We start from the raw sequence: 20,700 nt of genomic DNA on the forward strand, positions 1-20,700 counted from the left end.
CCTTTGTGTGAATTTATCATAAAGATATAGAAAATTCTCATTTAGGTCGAATTTTATATTTTTCATAATCTGAATACAAAATACTTTGGTAAACTTGCTATGTTAAGAGAGAAGAAATCCCTAATTGCTCTTAATCTTGATTAAATTCTTGTGTTATTTCTTTGTGTTTACTTTTGAGTTTTACATTTGTTTATGTTTTTTTTATTTCTAAATTTTATAAAACCAACTTTTGTTAGTCAAATAGAAACTAAAGATTAATTGTTTGATAATTGATAATTCAGTCTTCGTAGGACGATATACTCGAATTTACCGAATATTACTACAATTGCGATTACGTATACTTACGTAGCTTAATTTTCGCAACAATTATCTTGATATTATCAATTTTTATTTTGTTTATTCATACATTTTTAAAAAAAAATGTAATGGTGTATATAAAGTTATTTATTTGCATATATATATATATATGATAGTTATAAGTTGCATTATAAAAAAAATTACAAAAATAAAAATAAATATGTACATGATAAATATTGATAATATCATGATAGTTTAGTTATTAATATTTAAAAATTAGGTAAGAATTTTTTTTAATGAAAAATTAATTTAATTTGTAAAATTATTAAATATTATTTAAAATGTCATTAAAATATATTTTTTTCAATGTCATGTTTGATATTGTCATAAATTAAGTAGTTCAATTTTTTTTACGATTTATTCACCATTTTTTATATTTTATTTATGTATTTTGAAAGAAAAAAAAATAAAAATAGATTTAAATAATATGATTTGAAAGGATTGGGAACCTAACTAATACAACATCAACTTTCGGACTAAGTGTTACAAAAAGTAAAGGAAGAATGAGGACTGAAAAAAAAAACTCTAATATTATTGAATTGAAAATATGTGACATCTTAAGCAAGCTCTAAAAAATAAATACCAAATGGGCTTTATAGCACATAATATGTAGCTATTGTTACACCTCACAACTTGGGAGATGAAATTAGTACATAACTTCTAATTAATCAAGATGAACAACATTAATAATATAATAATAATGAAGAAGAAGAAGATGGTGGTGAATTAAAGTTAGAAAGGACATTAAAAATGGGTAAAGGGTAGATTGTGTCTTAATCAACAGAGGCAGTGGCAGTTATGTAATATGCAACAGAAAACAGGGCATGAACAAAACACAAAATGCCTCCAATGGACAGGAAATGATGGTGTGTGAAACCACAGGATGCCCTTGCCTTGTTGTTCGACAAAGTCCCTATCACCAACATCGACAATCCCACGGCTAATATAATCCTGATCAACCACAAACAATAATTAATATTAATAGTAATAATAATAAGACCCTATCTATTAGTCTTTAATACCTTATATATTATCACTTCATTAGACTTAAGCCTTGATGATAATAATGATGTGAGTTCAATAAAACAAAATGTTTGACCCCAAAAAAAGACCCTTACACTAGGTAGATTTTTTCATCTTTCAAGTATAGTCTAGTAGTAATTATTAGAACTATATATATATGTATAAATAAATATATATATATATATACCAGGTGAATATGAGGCATGCCACAGAGAGTTGTCTATTAGGAGATGCCTTTTGAAGTTCATCTTGAGAACAAATGCAATTTTGACAGCCACCAAGCAAGTTAGCCAATACATGAGCTAGAACCAAAAGAGCTCCTGCAGCTAACCCAAGCTTGAAAGCTGCTTCACTTGGGTCTCTACACTCGAATATCCACAGCCTCAAATGCTTCACCTTTTACAAGATTATAGAAAAAAAAAAGTTAAAAACCATTTTGAACCAACAAAAAACATATGCATATATATGGCTATGGCTGGTGATCACCTCATAGATATACATACATATCATGATTAAGTACTATAACATACCTTGTTTTGTTCAACTTCTGCTTGGATGCCTAGAATCCCAGCTACAACATCGATGGTCACAATCAAGAAGCAAACAAGAACACCTACCAATTTAACCATTTTGGTTAATGATCTTATTAGCTAACTTGGAGATAATGTGAGAAAGAAGAGATTTTAAAGAAGAGTAAAGTAAGGAATAGTAGAAGGGAATGAGGAGTAGAGTGAGAGAAGAGAAGTGGTCTGGGAGTGAAAAAAGCTTCTTTTGTCTACACGGTTTTGAGGACTTTATTTAGCTTTATTGCATTTTGGGTTTCTTTTTCTTCAGTCTTGGATTCCTTTGATATAGGAACAAGAAAAGTAGGGTATAAACCAGCTCATAGAGGAGCGTGCCTAGGCATCTATCACCGGTGGCTCATCAGATAGATGAGTCCTGGTCTGGGGCAATGTTTTTACTTTTGACTTTTTAGTCCTGATTTAGAAAAAATATTCATTGTGGCCAATTCTATAAATATATATATATATATATATACAGTACTCGAGTGAACATTAAGTTTAATATATGAATGTAGAGAGAGATCATTATTGATTTAGTGAGATTTCTTACCTAGCTCAAAATTAAATATCAACTCATTACTTAGCAGAAAAGTCTTTCTTTTCCAGTGTTTAAGCTTTGTTCATCATTGCTTCTGTTTTTTTGATATATTTGTCGTTTTGGGTACTCTTAGTTTTCTCTATATTTAGTGATTGATGTGGCATTTTCCACTTATAAAAGACTATCTTAATATGAAAGAATATTATTAATAGTCACTAATAAAAGTGATGATAAGAGGATGTTATTGGGCTTATAGTATTGAAATATAACAAAAGAGGTTAAGGGTGGCTTCAACTGAGTTACTTGAAGAAAACTAGAAAAGATGATTTATATGGTAAAAAGTAAGCTTTTTCCAATTATTAAATAGAAAAAACATGCATATATTTTGCTACAACCAGCTGGGGCCTACCAAACCAATGGGCCAGCTTAGTAAAAGAAGCACCGTTATCATAAGATCGACATAATATGAAAAGCAGTTTGATCCAAAAAAAAAAAAAAAAGAGGGAGATCATGTGAGGTCGACACATTGAGCCTAGAGGTTCAAGTAAGAAAACGAAATTAGGCACTTGACTATTTTCTTCGGCTCGATTCCAAATGTTCGTAGAAAAGTAGTGCAATCTAGCTAGGTATGTACTCATAAACATGAATATTCAAGTTATATAAAGAGACAAAAATGTAATAATGAGAAGAGGACCATGTCCAAAATATAGAGATATAAAACTCGAATCATCATTTTTGGCTTTACTTGTGTGACCGGGCGCGGGAATAAAATCTCATATTCTCAAGTGCCTTGTGCTCTACTTGGTTTTACATGAAAAATTTCAACTTGCACCCACACAAGAAAGCCCACTAACATTCTCACTAGCCCAATAAATCCACTTCTTTGGACTAGCCCAAACCTTGTCACTGAACTACACTCCTTTTCAATTTTAGAAGAGCACAACCAAACTATAGAGTGGGTTACATTACTTGGGCCCATTGATGATTGCAACAATTAAATCCAAATGAACATGTTTTGGTAAGTCCAGCAAGAAAAAATTATTAAAACTTGAAAGAAAGCACATCCCAAAATTGGGTTTCATAAATAGAACACTCTCTATCAACCTGCTCAAAATTAGTTCAACCCTTGTGCTTTTGAATAAGATGAAAGAAAGAGTCATCCATTTGAATCAAAGCCCATCAAAACCAAACCAAATGTCAAGAAAGAAAAAAACAAACAAATAAGGAAAACAGCACTCAAATTTTTTCAGCCAAAATGTGATTAATTTGATGATATCATATTCATATATATGTTGCAGTAAGTACTTGATTTCAAAAGTGTGATTTCCCCTTTCATCATCATATGATCTATTTCTTAGTTTGTATCAAAGTTAGTCCTATGCTTCATTCCACATTACACATCACAAAATCAAAAATATCTATTAAAATATAACCAAAAAAACCATTACGGCCGATAAGCGTGACCAAAACGATGTAGTTTCATATCCATCAAAAAGTTGATATAGTGAGCTCAGGAAGATCGAAAAGGAGCTTCGTGCAGAGGATTACCACCCCTCCTCCTCCTCACAGCTGCAACCTTCTCCAACAGACCCAGTTGCTCCATCGAGAAAACACAGCAGCCTTGAGAGTAGAGAATGGTTTGGACCGCCGGCGAGTTCACCAGGATCTGCAAAAGCTGGTTCCTCGTCAGCTTCTCCAACCCAGCGAACTCGTCATCATCAAGGTCACCGCCATCAGAGTCATTGATCCTTGGCATCACACAGGAAAAGGCGGGCATTGTTTTGAGTGCACTCATTTGAGCCTGGAGGAACTTCACGTACTTGTAAGTCTCTTCGAGCATGGTGGCCATGTCCATCTTCTTGTCCCACGGCAACAGCTTCTGTAAGCACCTAGTCTTATCGCTCAGCTTCTGGCGCCGCTTCCTTGCCAGGACGCTGGCACGAGGGATCATCTTCGGCGACGAAGAAAAAGAAGCCGGTTCCAGCGAGGGCCTCGCAGGCTGATTGTAGTGTGAGTTCAAAGGGAGGAACCGACCTAGCTGAGTTAGATCCGATGAAGTGAGGGCCTGGCCTCCGTGAGCGAGATGAGTGCTGTACTGATTCGCTGAGTCGACTCGGGCTCGTTTCTGACTCAGTGAGCCGAACGAGGGAGACGAAGACGAGTCTCCGGTGACTCGCTCGAGCGAGAGAAGATCAGGCAAGTAGTGAGGGGTTAGTACGTGCGGATCGAAGCGTGCGGATAAGGAGGAGTCGTCATGATCGGCGAACATGAAGTTGAAAGGCAGAGCACCACAATCGACGACTGCGGAGCCTGATTCTTCGAGAGCCAATGGCTCGAGTTTAGGAACGGGGAGACAGCCAGAATGGCCATGGAAGAAGCCGAAAGTGACCGGGAAATCAGTCATCGGCGGAGGCAGAGATTCAAGAGAAGGAATAGGAAAGTCTCCGAAGAGAGGCATTGAGGTGAGTACAGATTGTTGGTCACCTCCGAGAAGAGAGAGAAGACTAACGCCGGAGAACATGGAGTTGAAGGTATTAGCATCTTCATATGATTCAGCTCCGGCACCGGAACCTTCCAGAAAACTCGCGTACTGATAATCTCTCTCCATGTTTTTCGTCTCCGCCTCAATGAGAATACTAAGAGGCATGCTGCAATGAAATTATATAGATATACAAGTTCTTTCTGTCTTAGAGTTTCTCTCTCATAGGCGTTAAAGGGAGGGGACACGTGGAGAGTGAATATTGGTGGAGATGAATAAAGGCGGCTCTAAGGAAGATGATTGGTTCCGTACAACATGAAGGAGGGACCATATTGTAACGGATTGGGGACAAGTGGGTCGGTGCTCTTTCTTCGAAATGGATTTGGAGATTGAAAGTGAACCGTTGGATGAGTAGAGCTACAGACAAAGTCTGATCGGACGGAAGAGAGTGAGTATGGTAGTGAAAAGAGAAATCATTATTTTTATTTTTATCTGCTGAAATTTTATTTTATTTAATTTTGCGTTGTGTTGTTATGGATCTGACAAAAGACAAAAAAAAGAGAGAAGGGTTAGGGTGGTAGAGAAATGGTGGTGGTGCTGAAACATGTTTGTACAATTTTGGTAGGGTTTTGGGACATCTCTGGCTGTGATTCTGAATCTGATGTGTTTTTTTTTGGGCTGGCTGCCTGTGCCTGCCGCCGCACCGCACGGCCGCTTACGTTCCCTTTCGACCTCAACATGTCGTACCACTACCGCACTCCATCATGAACCAAAATATTATAACAATAAATACCATGTTATTTTGTTATTTTTATTTTTTTACATTGTTATACACTTCATAACAAACAAGAAGAATCAGTGATGGTATTTTTTTGAAACGTTTACAGGAGTATTCAATAAAATATTGATATTACTGACGGTTGAGATTATAGCTTGTGAACTTCATCATATGTTATCTGTCATTTATTTTTATCGACAAAAAAAAAATTACAGATCAACCTATGGTAACAAGAGTTTAACTACTGGACTGCAATTTACATAGTTTTACTTTTTTTGGGTGGATGATATAGTTAAGTATGCTGATGTATATATGAATACAAACTCCTAGAGGGGGTGAAAATTGAGAAACACAAAACAAGAGAGGAAAGAGTCCAGTTTAAAAGGTGGTTATCAATACAGCAAAAGAAGAAGATTCTTTCCCTTTCACATTAATTTGAGGAGGTTATATTATATTATAATTATAATTATAATTATAATAAAATGTAAATTTTAATTTTCTTTTATCAAAATTGTGGTTTTAAAAATAATGTGGGGACCACGATTTCTGTTTAAATCATCACCTGATTTCAAAAGAGCGACGATGGAAAGTCCCACACGAGCAATTTTTTATTATTTTTTTCTAAACCCACACGAGTAAACATCATATTCATAAACAATACTCTTAGAATTTCTCCCACGTGTTTAGCAAAACAAAATCTCCCACGTGTGAATGTCATCCCATATTCATCACAAGCTGCCTCATAAAATTCAACAAAAATAGGTGCCTTATAAAATTGAAGAATGAGCTTTGATCTCACTCAAATGCCCTATTTAATCTCCCAAACCTTTAATTAGAAGAAACAGAATCATCCACAGCTTAATATTAGATATCAATTATTAGCTCTTATCATCAAAAAGACTAAAAAGCAAAGAGGGAAGAGCTCAACTATTTCAGCATCCATTGATAATCGCTTCAAGCGTACAGTAGCAAAGGCATCGGTAGCCCATTTGATTAATATGTTAATTGTGTTACAAGATTAAATATCCCCAAATTATATGCATAGGCTTCATTTTGCCCAAAAAAAAGAGAGACAAAAAAAATGTTACTGCTGCTAAATTAATCACACGTTATATACACAGATGATTAAGCTAAGCATATATTTGGAGTAGAGAGCAGCAGAATTGAAGAAAGGCCAAAGATATTTCCTCATTTCCTTTCACATTTTCTTAAATTAGAATTGGGAAAACAAATGCTCTAACTACTAGATAACCAATTACAAATTACAAATTACAAAAATGAAAACTGTACAGAATAATGAGTAAGTAGCACAACGAATGGCGCTTCGGAATGATATTTGCCCACCATCAAAAGGGGCCGCTGTTAACTAAAAAATCTAAGAGATCATTCCAAAACAATTAACCTGGTTTTCACCAGTGACACTGCTTCCTGTTCCTACTACTGCCTGCAAAAGTTCATCGATCCCACATCGCCTGAAATATGGCAGGTCTGTGTTTTAACCATTGAACCATATCCCTATCCAATTGAGAATTACTTAAAACAGCATCTAGCATAGGGCTGCCGAGAATCTTCGGGGTGCTCTTGAACGACCATATTCTGTCCTTGGGCCAAGGTCTCTGCGGCTGCTTCTCCTGGAGTATCAAGCAAACAAGTTTAGCAAATGAATCGAATAAAGTGGAATCCAATATGCACTTTTAACACAAACCAAAAGGAAAACTTAACCCACCATCCTTGACAGCATAAATCGCAGAGTCCTAGGGCCATAAACACGCTGCCGAGAAGGCTTCTGAATCTTGGCATAGAAAGAACCAACGTCGGGTAAGGACAAGCAACCCCTACTCACTCTAGCAAGGGTACAATCTGGATCGGCATTAGTCTGGTTGTACCAAAAAATCAGCTGCCCTAAACAATAATTCTCCCCATATGTCTTGCAATACTCCTGAAAACCTGTTCCCAGTTTATCTTTGTACTTGGGACCCAAGTCAAGCGGACTAATATATACTGGTGGAGAAGTTACAGTTTTGTATTCCTGAAAATAAATAATTATGAAAAGAAAATCTTGTGAGTCGTAAGAGATATTCTCAAACCCTTGCTTCCTTCCAAGTAATGAGACTTACCCGTATTCTGAAAAAGCACTTTGTATAAGCATATATATGGATCAAGTCAGCGGCAGCATCATGCCGAGACTTGTATGTACATGGAAGATTCCTGACCTCATCTCTCAACCTTCAAAATAAATAGTCCAATATAAATTTTGCATGCTTTGCAAGAAGGTACAAAAGCATAACCTTCAACACAATAACAGAAACTACTTTTTTCTACAAAAAAAGGGAAAAAATGCATAGCCTTAACAAATATATGTTCTACTTACCATAACAAAGACCTTTTAAGATCTCTCTCGATGTCTTCCGAACCTAATGGATCATGAACATGAACCTTAGACTTCAGATCATCAAGCTTTTCTCCATCCATGTGAGGAGCCAAACCTTCAAGGAGTTCTTCAACAAGTGAACCTTCCCCCTTCCAGAGGAAGGAAACAGCTGCTTCTGGACTCAACCTCTCTAGTGGAGGTGGAGCTTTCTTTGGGTCACCAAAAACACATCTCATAACATACCTCACCTGAGTATACAGCATTCAACAGAATAATAAGCCAAATGCCAGGATCACATGCAAACTACAAAGTATAAAATAATCATTGTAATGTCAATTCACAAAACCCTGCCCTGCATAATATGTATCATGAGCAAAATACCCAGTCTTGTCTTTGTACTTGGACTCTACTTGGTCTAAAATATGCATTCATTTTACAATTATATAATATAACAATAATAAAAATTTCAGTGATAATAATAACAACAAAAGAAGCCAAGAAAAGAGACTTATGGTGATAATGACTTTCTACAAATAAAAAGGCAATCACCTTGTCGAGAGTAACTGCCAAATTTTGAAGCCTTTGGTTGTACACACCCTCAGCCTGTCAAGGACATGGGTTGAGAATTTAATATCACACCCAAGGACAGCCATAGAAACACAATAAGTTAAATTGCACGCATGAGTAATACACAAGCATTCACCTGAACTTCAGCATCACTTTTCTCGACCTCCAGACAAATCTCTGAAAAGTATTTCCTTTTTTCCTCCAAATTATGCTTTAGAATCTCTTCTGGGAGCTTCGTTCTTTCAAAGTTTATAAATCTCACCTTCAAACAGATTGGAATTTTTGGTAAATGACAACTGACAAAGGCTTACGACAGTATTAAAAAAAATCATTCTAAAAGTCAAATGAAGTAGCAACATTTAGACATACCAGGCGAGCTGAATATGCAATCAGCCAATCTGGCAACCCACCAAGCAAACAACTGCCCAAACCAGCCCTTCCCAGGTCAAGATAATCCTCTTCAGAGACGGAATTAGCTTCGCAAGCTTCTAACATCAACTGATGACGATCTAGAACTCCATGCCAATCCTTGAGGACCTAAAAAATAAATATCACACAGATAAAAGAGATTAAAAGAGCTATAGCTCAAGGGAGAACAAAAGATTCAAACATAAATCAACTTGTAGCAACAGCCACCCTTAGAAAACCAAGACTGAGAGTAAAGGAATGGTTGGGCTCTCCACAAAATTTCACATAAAGTGCAGTTGTTGCTCTGTTCAATACCTTTTGAAATGCCCCTTCACCAGTCAAATTCAAATAGCTGCCTCGGCAAACTTGGCTGCCACATAAGCAAACAGATGCTTCATACTCTTCCTTGCTCTGTCACAAAAATGATCATGAATAAACCGTTAAATGGAAAACTAAGTCAAAAGTTATTTAGATAGTACGTGAAGTGGCAGGAAAAAGAGGCATACCTCAGTAACAGAGTTATAATCGAATGTGATCTCCTCACCATGGCCTATTTTACGAACAGTATATATTCCTATCTGATAATGACCATCTACTGCAGTGACCCTGCATTTTAACAGATTGAAGATATTACATCTACAGGATGCCAAAAAACCAACTACCGTGGCACACCCAATTTAAAGGGAGGACTATCCACAAGAAAACTACAATTGACACTGATAAGAATAGTAATAATAATATCTTCCATAAAGTATCTCATTGTACACGTATGACAGAAATGAAAATAACTTTCCCATGATTCATAACATCAATAAAAACATATATATAAATATACATAATAAAATAAAACAAGACATTATTAGTAAGGAAACTAAATCTACAGAGGATTATAGTTTATACAGAAAAAATAAATTATAAGTGGTAAAAGATGATAATCAGATGACGATGCAACAATACATCAGATAATGAAAAACCAAATCTGTATCCAAGGCAGGACAGCAATTAGCAAGGTCATGGCCTTGTTTAGTGGGTGGATCGGGTTAGATAATGAAAAGTAATAGGAAAAAAAAAAGATAGGATAGTCGATCATTAGCAAATAAAAAATTATAAGGGAAAAAAAGATGGATACAAGAGTCCAGACTTTTGTCTCACTAATGATATATCTGAAGAGAGATTGTAGTATTAAACTAAATTATCCAATTCTAGATGGATAAATTTGACAAGTGGATTTAACTTTCTAATGTGTTATCTAATTTCATAACAAAATCACAAGAGAAAAATTGTCTATTAAAAACCAATCTTATCCTACTCTCCAAACATGACCTAAGAGCAGACCTTTGCGATAGAAAAAAGTATGTGCCAAATGCTAACATAAATATTATAGCAAAGCTTACTTTGCCTCACAGTTTGGCCGACAGGAATGACAAATTCGGCTGGCATAGTTAGCCTTATGCATGGCATCAACAACAACTAAATCATACCCATCTGCATCCCCCTGCAAGAAAATAATGAATGATCAAAGAAATGTTCTGCAGAGTACTCAAAAATGTAAATTGTTTGTACAAGTTAAAAGCACCTTAGGCCTCTCAAGATATATGTTGTAAAATTCTGGAGCCTCCTGATTATTTTTCTGCAGGGATCGAATCCCATCTTGCTTTTCGAACCATTTCCAAACAGGATAGACCTATTAAAAGATGTAAAGACAGCGTAAGGAAAACAATTGTCCCATGAAGTCTCAAGAAACTAGATTCTAAAGCACAAAACACAACAAGATGACAATGAAATTATGAGGAAGAAAAAAGGACTTCAGAATATAGCACCATAGATTTTGTCAACCCAACTGGCAAACTTCAAGAATAAATACTCTCAACAAATGAAAGGGCTCCTAGAAGTAGAACGATAAGCTATTACCTCTCCCAGAAACTCCACAACAAAATCATCTTCCCCAAAGCCGTCTTCTTTGTTGCAAACAACTCCAAGCCCCTGATCAAGGTAAACAGAAAACAAAATCAGAACAAATGGAGTCAAGCATCATAAAGTTGCATTGTTGCAGAAATTGTACATCAGAACACAGAAAAAGAACTACTTAAAACGGGCCCAAATGTACACAACAGGATCTACCTTTCTATAAGCAACATATTTGTCATCAACGCGACTACTTATGGCCTTTAAGACACCTTGACACATTCTCACAGTTCGAAAATCTCCATCCTCCTCAGCCGATGCCTGAATTTCCTTTATAACTGGCTGCAGCGGATATATCATAGGAGTATTTCCTGTCCCAGTAAAGTGCCTAACTTGCTTATTCAGAGTGCAAAGGAGAACTTCCTCAATGAACAAATGTTTATCCAGAAGAGGCCAATCCAACTCGTCTGGCATAGAATCAAGTAAAAGATTGTGGGTGTAGGGGTCAATTCCATAAACTTCTTGTTCTAAAACCTCACCCCCAAGCTGTTTTCTTGGCTTGTAGTCTTTGACTTCAGGAAGCTCCATATCTGACTCCTCGGTTCCATTCTTCTGTGCACTAAGCTTCTCGACATAATCATCCGGCAAAGATACCTGCATCTTCCTCTTCACATCATCTTCATCTGCTACTATTACATACTGTTCAATGACTTCATATTTCCTAGTAACAGGAGGGACCAAACTTGCTTTTGTCATGCGAGCACCCCATTCACGATCTTCAGTAGTAGTATCCAGACCCTCATCAGGTGTAAAATATCCATCAGATCTTGACTGCCAAGTACGACTTCCTGATCTGTCACTTTCAGTATCAGAGATGGAACTCTCACTCCCACTCTTGCTATATTCAGAAGACCTGTCAGGATCATCAGAAGTTTCACTTTCTGAATCCAACGATTTTTTATTCAGTTTGGATAGTCTCCTTCTGATTTCCCGATCGGACGCATCCTCTCCACAATCCAAACCCCCATTCAATGAGAAGAAGCCATTGCTCCTATTGAAGTACTTCCTTTCACTTACTTTATTAAGCTTCTTTTTGTACTTGGAAGTTGAAGAGAGTGATGAAAATGAATCATCTTCAGACAGCTTGAACCCATCATCTCTTTCATTAGAAGACTTGGAGCCCCCATCCAAACGTGTGGCGAGTTGAATAAATAATGTGATGATGTAATTCATGTTTCCAGCATCAACCCGATTCTTTGCTCTGCATTGAAAAAATTACCAGAACACTTTAAGAAAAAAGGACTAAATCCCTTAAAAGAAAAGGCTGACTTCATCATCTTTCTTAAACTATAGGCATGTGCAAAGACTAAGAATTTCATACTTTATTGCATCACGACATATTCGGCTGATATCTTCTTTAACAGAGCTCAATCCGCGGCCAATGTAATAGCCCTTTCTCATTTTCTCCTGAATTTCAGCAACCTGGAATCAAAAGAGAATTTTAAGGAGCACAAATGGAACAGTTTATATATTTATAGATATATATATATGTATATAAGTATTAAAATAAATAAAATTAAATCAATGATCACTACCTTGGGTACAAAGAAATCATAGGTATTCTCCTTCATTATGTCCTTCAGACTTGAAGCAAGAAATTCCTCCATCCTCTTATACCCATTTTCAGACTTCTTAATAGCCCATCGCCTTGTACGAGCATCCCTTGACAAAATAGATGAAGATCTCCTAGCATCAAAGAGTTTTGAACGTTTATATAAACTCCGTCGGAAAGCTTGATTTGCTGAGTCTCTCTTATTGACACTATCAAAATACTCTTTAAGTTCACCAAAATCATCCATATTACCATACAGACCCTTCACTTTAGAAACTGATGAAGATTTCTCAGTTAGCTGTTTCAAACTCCTAACTTTAGAATGTGAATCCTCAAAGTTCAATGTACCACGCAAGTTCCGGCTCTTGATCCAATTAACATTATTAAATTTTAGAGTTAGATCACTAAACTGATTGCAGCCTCTGGTGTCTATTGTAGACAAACAAGAAAATGAACAAAGAATCTCTTCAAGCGTACTGGAGGTGATGTTGATGCAACCAACCAAAACCATAGAATTGACCTTATCTTTGCTATAATTACTCTGAAGAAAGGAAAAAAAAAGAGTCAACTTGGGATGAAGCAATAATCTCCCGCTATCCTGCAATTCCAATTATACAAAAAACCTACCATGATGTTAAGGAAGATGGAGTCAGTGCAGTTGGGACCTAATGATGACAAGTCAATATGTCTTGAAATATCCCTGTAAAACCTGGCAGCAGCTCTCCAGTGCTTACAACTCAAAGAAGCAAATACAAGGGATTTCAGGTCAGCTCTCAGAAAATGAAAGACCCTTGCCAGCACATGACCATCCAGTGAACCCCAATCTCCCGTTTGAGAGTCAGAACCTACGCTCTCCTCCCTGCAGAAAGAAGCATCACCACACAGATCCTCGAATGTAGATTCAGTTTTTAAAAGAGTCTGTTCATCGTCTTCCATTTCATTGTCTCCCTCACTGTCATCAACCAAAAGACGGGCTCTTTTGATGGCACGTGCATCGCCTACTTCAGATGAGAGATGAATAAATCAATAAATTGCAACTTCACAATGACTTCTATGCTAAAACTGAATGCACATACAAACAAGAAAGAATGTACAAGAAGATATTTTAACAAAAAAAGATCCAAGAGAAAAAGATATCACTGCTAACCACATGGAAGGCAAAAATCCATGTCAGTAATGGTTATAGGGTTTGCAAGTAGAAACGAAAGTAGACAAGAAAAACAAAACATAGACTGATGAGATGTCTGATCACAGTACAAGACATAAATAAAACTAGAAGAAGAATGTTAGATGCAAAATACAAGACCTGAGAAAACTATTTTAGAGAAAACAAAAGAGCTCCGAGTGAGGGTGAGTACAAAATAACACACAGCAGAAGTAAAACAAAATCAAGATGAAAATGAGAACTAAATTAACTCAAAATATTTGTAATGAATGCAGTGATTCCACAATTAAGGAAACCACTGTACCTGCTTTCCAATTAACATGCTTCTCCATCTCTTTTTTGGGCTGTTTTGCATTAATCCATGGGTCTAGAACTTCATTAATAGCTGCAGCAAACTCCCGGCTCTTGTATGATTTCATCACTAATTCATGTAGCTTTCCACGGGTATAACCAATAAATTGAGGATGCAGGTTGTGAAACATATCAGGCTTTGCATTAGGTTCGCCATGTGGAGTACCCGGAAATTGTGAAGAAGGTTCTAGAGAATCACCAGATGTTGTAGTGTTCCCCAGTTGACCCTTGACTATCTGTTCAGAAGTCTCAGAAGAATGGGTAACTGGAACCCAGATTCTATCAAACTTACGGAAAACACTGCTATGTTTTTGGATACTTCCTTGATCTGCCAAAGCCTGAAGCTCTGAAAATGATGAAGGTCCTCGCTGATGCCCAGCACCATCAAGATAGTACCATTCACCCAAATGCAACTGTAAGTCATCAACTGTGCAAATACGATCCTGTGGAGTATTAATTGATGAAATGCTTCTCCAAGAGCCCTGAAAACCTTGATCACTAGCACTTTTTGATTGAATATCACCTTCTGCCGAAGATCTTTTGCCATCACTACTTACAGATGACCGAGCAGACCTTGAAGGATATCGATCCTTAACTCGAACTTTATTGCGAGGCTCAGAAACAAAAGAACCATGGTCTTTAACCACGCATGTATTTATCCTAATGACCGGTAGCATAGTTCCTTTTACTCCTCTAATTATAGGAGGCTTACTTTGTGTGGTCCTGCTCTCATCTGGGGTTGAAAAGGCCCAAAGTGGTAAATCAAGCCTTCTTCCCTGGGAAGGATAATACAGGTCATCTTTCCGATGCCATCGAGGGTCCTCATACCCAGACTTGGCCATAAGGCATAGTGGGAAACCATCATTAAGAACGAGTTTCTTCCTATTAGATCTATCTTGGGCAGCTTCATCATTCCTCTTCCAATCACCACCCTTGCATGACCATCTACCAGAAAACCAATCACCAGAGTCACCACAATCAAAACCATATTCCTTGTCTAAGGGTACAATGCACCTAGGTTCTGGACCTTCTAGTAATTGGATATCAGAATGTATTGATGGTACATCGTTTCTCTGTTCATCCCGTTCACTGATCTGACCAGCATGCAAAAAGAAACCTGCATATATCCAGGAACGTAAAATGCAAGGAAATTATTAGTATAGGTGCAGAATAAAGAAAACAAATTATAGATAGTTGAATAAAAAATTGAAAATTTGCATATTACTTAGTACTATGTTGAATGACTGATACATTTTGCCATGTTAGAAAATTTATAACTTATTCGTACAAGATTTTAACTGTAAAACTGTACACCCTAGTTATGCATAGGAAATATGCAATATGAATGTGCCTATAATCTAAACCCTTCCTTTTTTGCTCAAAATGTTATAAAAGTGATATTATTAATATGTATATATATATATATATATATTCATTAAGGTAAGTATGAAAAGCTTAAGTAATCAATATCTACAGCTCTTTACCTGCAACTACCAAAATTGCAATATGATATTGTAAATCATATCACTTGTTAGCTAGGACAACTATCTAGACCCAATTGCGGAAGCAAGAATTGTAGAAATAAAAACAGAGTATAAATAAAAGTATGCCAATACAGAAAAATAATAATTATACAGCAAACATGTATTTATCAGACAGGATAGTATTTTAAAAATAAAAACAGGTTATCAAAAAAAGTATTAATTATCTCCAACATCGTTTTTTTATCCCAACAAATATATATAAATACATATACATCTTAAGGATCATCTAGTGATAATGAAAGGAGATCTATAAAATTATAAATGTTTGTTTGTGTGTGCGTGCGTGCGTGCGTGAGTGTATATAAAAGCTTATATGTGAATTATATGAACAGTCTAATAAACTTTTACCTTCAGATTTTCCCCAATCCTCCCACAGCGCATGCTCAAAAGTCATTTGCAGAACTTCTGCAAGATGATAAATTACCAAAAAATAAATAAACACATGGACAAAGTGAGATAAAAAAAATAAACGAATACAAAAATAAGTTACCAGAAAAGGAAAGAAAAAAATTGAAATAATTTTTTTTTAAAAAATTACCTCCGACAGCTTCCAATTCTTTTCCAGGAATAACTGCAAAGCCATCAAATAGAGCCCCAACCCTTTCATCTATGCGGAGATCTTGAAGAAGCTCAGATAGTGCTTCATTATCATCTGTTCCTTCTTCAGTATTCTGACAACCATATTGCCCAGCATCTCCAGTATCAACTAATAAATTACCCGGGGCTTCAGGAGGGCTCACCAACTGAGTTATAGAATCCGACATAATGGATGTGAAATTCACAGTAACCAACGGTGAGACAGCATTTTCAACTGTTACCCACCTATCACCATCTATATGCTTTACCATGTGATCGGACAGCAGAGCCCCTTCTTCCACAAGTGCCTTAAGGTCACGTAATTTTGAAGGTCCATGTTCAACACCATTATAATCAAGGTAAAACCATTTCCCAGTAGATACGTCAGAAACGACTGAGACATGTGGCGGTGTATCACAGATATCCATATCTTCTTCCATCGAAGGCATCTCTTCCTGAGAAACTCCAACTATATGAGAACTTTCTTGGCAATTTATAATTGGACTTTGTGACTCCTCTTTATGAGCTTCGCATTTGGCATTTGCCTCCGTAGACGCACTACCACTAATATTGAGCGCATTGTTACTTTTATCTTGAGATTCCTTAACTGAGGAATGGGAGTCTTTCACAACAGGTTCTTTCTGGACTGGTTTATCTTCTTGCCCTTTATTACCATACTGAGAGTTGCGCTTGTCACTTGGTCCACTTTTTCTAACCATTTCTCTATGGTTATTCTGCCTGCTCCGATCATGCGGGGACCTCTCCATAAAGTTTGGAGTTCGATCCCTGCGGTCATGGTGTCGAGATCGATCTTGTGGGGAAAGACTCTGATTTTTGTAATCATACTGACGATTCCGATCATAAGGGGATCTCTCACGACCATATGGAGACCGCTCCCGACCATACGGTGACCTCTCTCGACGAGCAGGACTCCTGTCCCGGTGATCATAATAACGGCTCCGGTCACGTGGGGAGCGCTCCAAATGACCTGGACTTCGTCCATGCCTGTCAAAAACAGGGACAGCTCTGGCCGGCAATGTAGAATCATAATGCCTAGCGGAGTACTTGTCAGTTGAGATTCTGGAAGAAGAAGAAGAATTTCTATATGACCTTTCCACAGAATGACGTGAATAATGTTCTGCAGGGACAGCACGAGTGCTGTCATCACCAAGTCTCCGACTTTTTGAACCAGCATAATCCCCATAATCTCCGTAATGTTTACGTTCACAAATATCTGGTTCAACACCATAACGCTTCAACCGATTCCCAGAAGAGTAGTCTCTCCCATAATTCTTACCATTGCTGCATTCTTTTTTATAACTTTCATCGTCAACAATTTTTGAGCTGATCCTTATATTCCTGTCCTGGCCACATTCCCACCTGGGAGTGGTACTCTTGCCATGCTGATTCCCGCTTCTATTAAAGTCCTTCCTTCTAAAAGAATCATCACCAAAATTTAAATGCTTCCCAGAAGGCGGGGTGCGCTCACGTTCAAATTTCCATACTTTGTCCTTACCTGGATCGTACCTGCGCATTTTACCATAACCGTAGTCATCTCTGGGCAATTCACCTTTGTGCCATCTATCCGGAATGAACTCTCCTTTCTCAATTTCATCCCTTGGTGCCCTCCACGACGAAAATTCAACGTCAACTTTCCTGTTCTTATCTGGAACTATCTCTCCCTTCTCCACATCCCCTCTTCGCCACTTCCCTGGGATGAACTCCCCAGTCTCCAACTCACTTTTCCTCCACTTCTCATCAACTATCTCCCCCTTCTCAATTTCACTTCTACGAAACTTTTCTGGCACAAATTCCCCATTTTCCGCTTCCCCCTTGGGCCACTTTAAAGTACCCAATTCACCCTCCTCTACCTCATCTTTCTTATCCTCACTGTCACCATTCTCAACTTCCTTGACAAAACTACTCTTACCACCTTTATTCAATACCACTTCACCTTTCTCAGACTCCCCGTTCCGAGCAATATCCTCTTTTTTTGCCTTCATTCTCTTCTTTTTGAGCGACTTGGAACTGAAGCCATTGTTATTAGCGTTCTTGCTTCCGCAAAGCACAGTCTTCTCCGGAATCGCAAACCTATCCATGATGTTGTTTTGCTGCAAAGACATGCATGCCACGCCTCCATCGCCCATGGAAATCACAACCCAACTCTTCGCGAATTTGAAAACCCTAATTCTCTTCTTCGCCGGGGCTATCGATGCTCATGCTGCGAATCGCTTGACACTCTATCCCTCTTGAATCCTCCGCTCCAATTCAAAACCCTAGTTTCCACAAATTCAACAGAGAAAACATCAACACAAGCCCAATGTAGGGTTTCAGCGAAAAATACACACAAACGCACACAACATACTATTTCATACACGAACAAACACAAAACTTCAGAAGCGAGAAGCTCAGCAAATCAAAGTCACGTCCCCATAAAAATACAAAATCGACAAAAACCCTAGACAGAGGAAATTACTGAGAAAAATTGAAGAACTAAACGAAGAGATCGGCGTGCAAATCCAGCTGCGAACCCAAAAACATGCGAAAGAAATAGATTTCGCGTAAACAGATCAAGAAACCTCAAGAAATTAATGGTGGGAAATCAAGATTTTCCCTTTCCAGATATATAATCTCTCTCTCCAACTCTCTCAACTTTTCCTCTTTCTCTCTCACGCACTCTGCTCTAATATCTTTTCTTTTTTTTTTTTTGGTTTCGCTCTCTCGTTCTGTTCCCGGTCTGGAAGTCGAAACCTTCGATTTTATTTATTTATTTTTATATAAAAATAAATGTTTCCTAAATTTGCCCTCTGGGGTCTGTGTTACCAATCAGGAACAACTAGTCTTGTGGTAAAATGCTTTGTGAAAGTGTGAAAGTTCTAAACTACCCTTATCATTGCGAGTGAGTCTCCGTGGAAGAAAGCTTGTAAGATGATGTGTTTAGGGTGCCACAAGGGAAAGATTCACTTGAGTCAACACAAAAGTTTCTCAGCGTTGACTTTGCTCTTCTCACTTTCAATTTAGTGAATGGAGAAGAATCATGTTTTTGCTACATTTTACATGAAAACTATTAGGTTACACAAATTTTTATGTTGATTGTATTCTAAGAACTATATTTGGAAAAATAAATACAGATTGATTCTCCATTTTAGATCTTTGTGTCCATAGAGGATAAAATGTGTTATAAATATTAAAATGATCTATGTCGATGACGGTTAGAATATGTTATAAATAATAAAATAATCAATGTGTTATAAATATTAAAATGATTTGTGTCGATAATGGTTAAAATGTGTTGTAAATAATAAAATGATCTCTCGATGACGCTTAAAATATGTTATAAATATTAAAATGATTTGACGGATGTAAATATTCTTATGATTTATTCAAAATATTTTCAACTCGATCATTTGTTTACATTAATGTCATCTCAGACTGAACTACGAGATACATAGATTTGGGAATAATTTTTCATAATGATACAATTTATTGAAACTACAAACTACATAGATAGTGAGAAAAATATATAGTTGTTGGGAATAATTTATTATAATAATATACAAACTAGAAGATATGTAGTTAGTGGGAATAATTTTATTGTAATGATAAAATTTATCTAAGATACAAACTATGTGGCCATGGGGAGAATTCATCGTAATGATAAATTTATTCGAGTTATAAGAACATCTCCAACGGAGTGTCAAATTAATGATGTAGTGTTAAAATATAACACATTTTATAAAAAAATTGTTCCAATGATGTACCAAAAGTTGTGTCAAATTTGGCACATGCTAAAATTTGTGCCAAATTTGATACACAATATAGCATGATGCATATTTTCATCACCATAAATGTTATACTTTTTTTTTTTTTTTTGTTATTTTAGTATTATTTTTATATATCAGCATTAAATGTTATACTTTTTACCTTATTATTTTATTATTATTTTTAACTATAGCGCTAAAATATAAATGAAAATTATTACTTTTTTTATATTTTCAATGAAATATCAAATGAACATTATTAATAAAAGATTAATTTTTGCATCACATTTTAAAATTGTGCATTAGAGCATAGCACTAAAAGTTGTGATAAATATATCACATTTGATTTTTTTATGTTAAATATAATATAATATTTACATCTCTCGTTAAAGATGGTATAAGATACGTAACTATTGGAAAGAATTTATTACAGTGTTAAGAATATGAGATCATATTTATAAATTACATAATTTTCTAAAAGAATTTATTATAATGATAAAATTTATCCATGTGTTACAAAATTATAATTGACAAACTCTATTCATAATTATAATAGAATTTCTTTACGTGATAAAATTTGTATGAGTCACAAAATTTTAACTCGAAACTCTATTCAAAATTATAAAGTTATTATAATATGGTTTATATCTCTTGAAATATTGGATGAAAAAATACATTGTTTTAGTATCAATTTGCAAAATA

General features: G+C 36.2%; 3 protein-coding genes across 5 annotated transcripts; all 3 read right to left on the minus strand.

Annotated features, from left to right (window-relative positions):
• Nucleotides 1-933: 933 nt before the first annotated feature.
• On the minus strand, nt 934-2,146 carry LOC133817628 (protein VASCULATURE COMPLEXITY AND CONNECTIVITY). The gene is made up of 3 exons (XM_062250197.1): nt 1,911-2,146; nt 1,568-1,776; nt 934-1,308 (listed from the first exon to the last, which is right to left on the minus strand). The coding sequence occupies exons 1-3, from the start codon at nt 2,007-2,009 to the stop codon at nt 1,131-1,133; spliced, it is 486 nt and encodes a 161-aa protein (XP_062106181.1). The 5' UTR covers nt 2,010-2,146; the 3' UTR covers nt 934-1,130.
• Nucleotides 2,147-3,701: 1,555 nt separating this feature from the next.
• LOC133817630 (transcription factor bHLH117) lies at nt 3,702-5,446 on the minus strand. The gene has a single exon (XM_062250202.1). It carries the CDS (start codon nt 5,126-5,128, stop codon nt 3,992-3,994), a length of 1,137 nt encoding a protein of 378 aa, XP_062106186.1. The 5' UTR covers nt 5,129-5,446; the 3' UTR covers nt 3,702-3,991.
• A 1,257-nt stretch (nt 5,447-6,703) lies between these two features.
• LOC133817629 (histone-lysine N-methyltransferase ATXR3) lies at nt 6,704-18,988 on the minus strand. Of its 3 annotated transcripts, none has more exons than XM_062250200.1 (20): nt 18,714-18,988; nt 16,200-18,513; nt 16,010-16,066; nt 14,071-15,234; nt 13,229-13,602; nt 12,585-13,142; nt 12,371-12,471; nt 11,206-12,250; nt 10,996-11,067; nt 10,661-10,768; nt 10,479-10,579; nt 9,591-9,690; nt 9,400-9,495; nt 9,046-9,213; nt 8,813-8,938; nt 8,659-8,712; nt 8,110-8,357; nt 7,856-7,964; nt 7,465-7,767; nt 6,704-7,369 (listed from the first exon to the last, which is right to left on the minus strand). In XM_062250200.1, the coding sequence occupies exons 2-20, from the start codon at nt 18,382-18,384 to the stop codon at nt 7,193-7,195; spliced, it is 7,146 nt and encodes a 2,381-aa protein (XP_062106184.1). In that variant the 5' UTR covers nt 18,385-18,513; nt 18,714-18,988; the 3' UTR covers nt 6,704-7,192. The 3 variants fall into 3 exon arrangements, with proteins under 3 accessions (XP_062106184.1, XP_062106185.1, XP_062106183.1); XM_062250201.1 differs by having other exon boundaries at nt 13,229-13,599; nt 18,603-18,988; XM_062250199.1 differs by having other exon boundaries at nt 18,603-18,988.
• Nucleotides 18,989-20,700: the final 1,712 nt, after the last annotated feature.

This window comes from Humulus lupulus, chromosome 2 (assembly GCF_963169125.1).
Source record: "Humulus lupulus chromosome 2, drHumLupu1.1, whole genome shotgun sequence".
Taxonomy (NCBI): domain Eukaryota; kingdom Viridiplantae; phylum Streptophyta; class Magnoliopsida; order Rosales; family Cannabaceae; genus Humulus; species Humulus lupulus.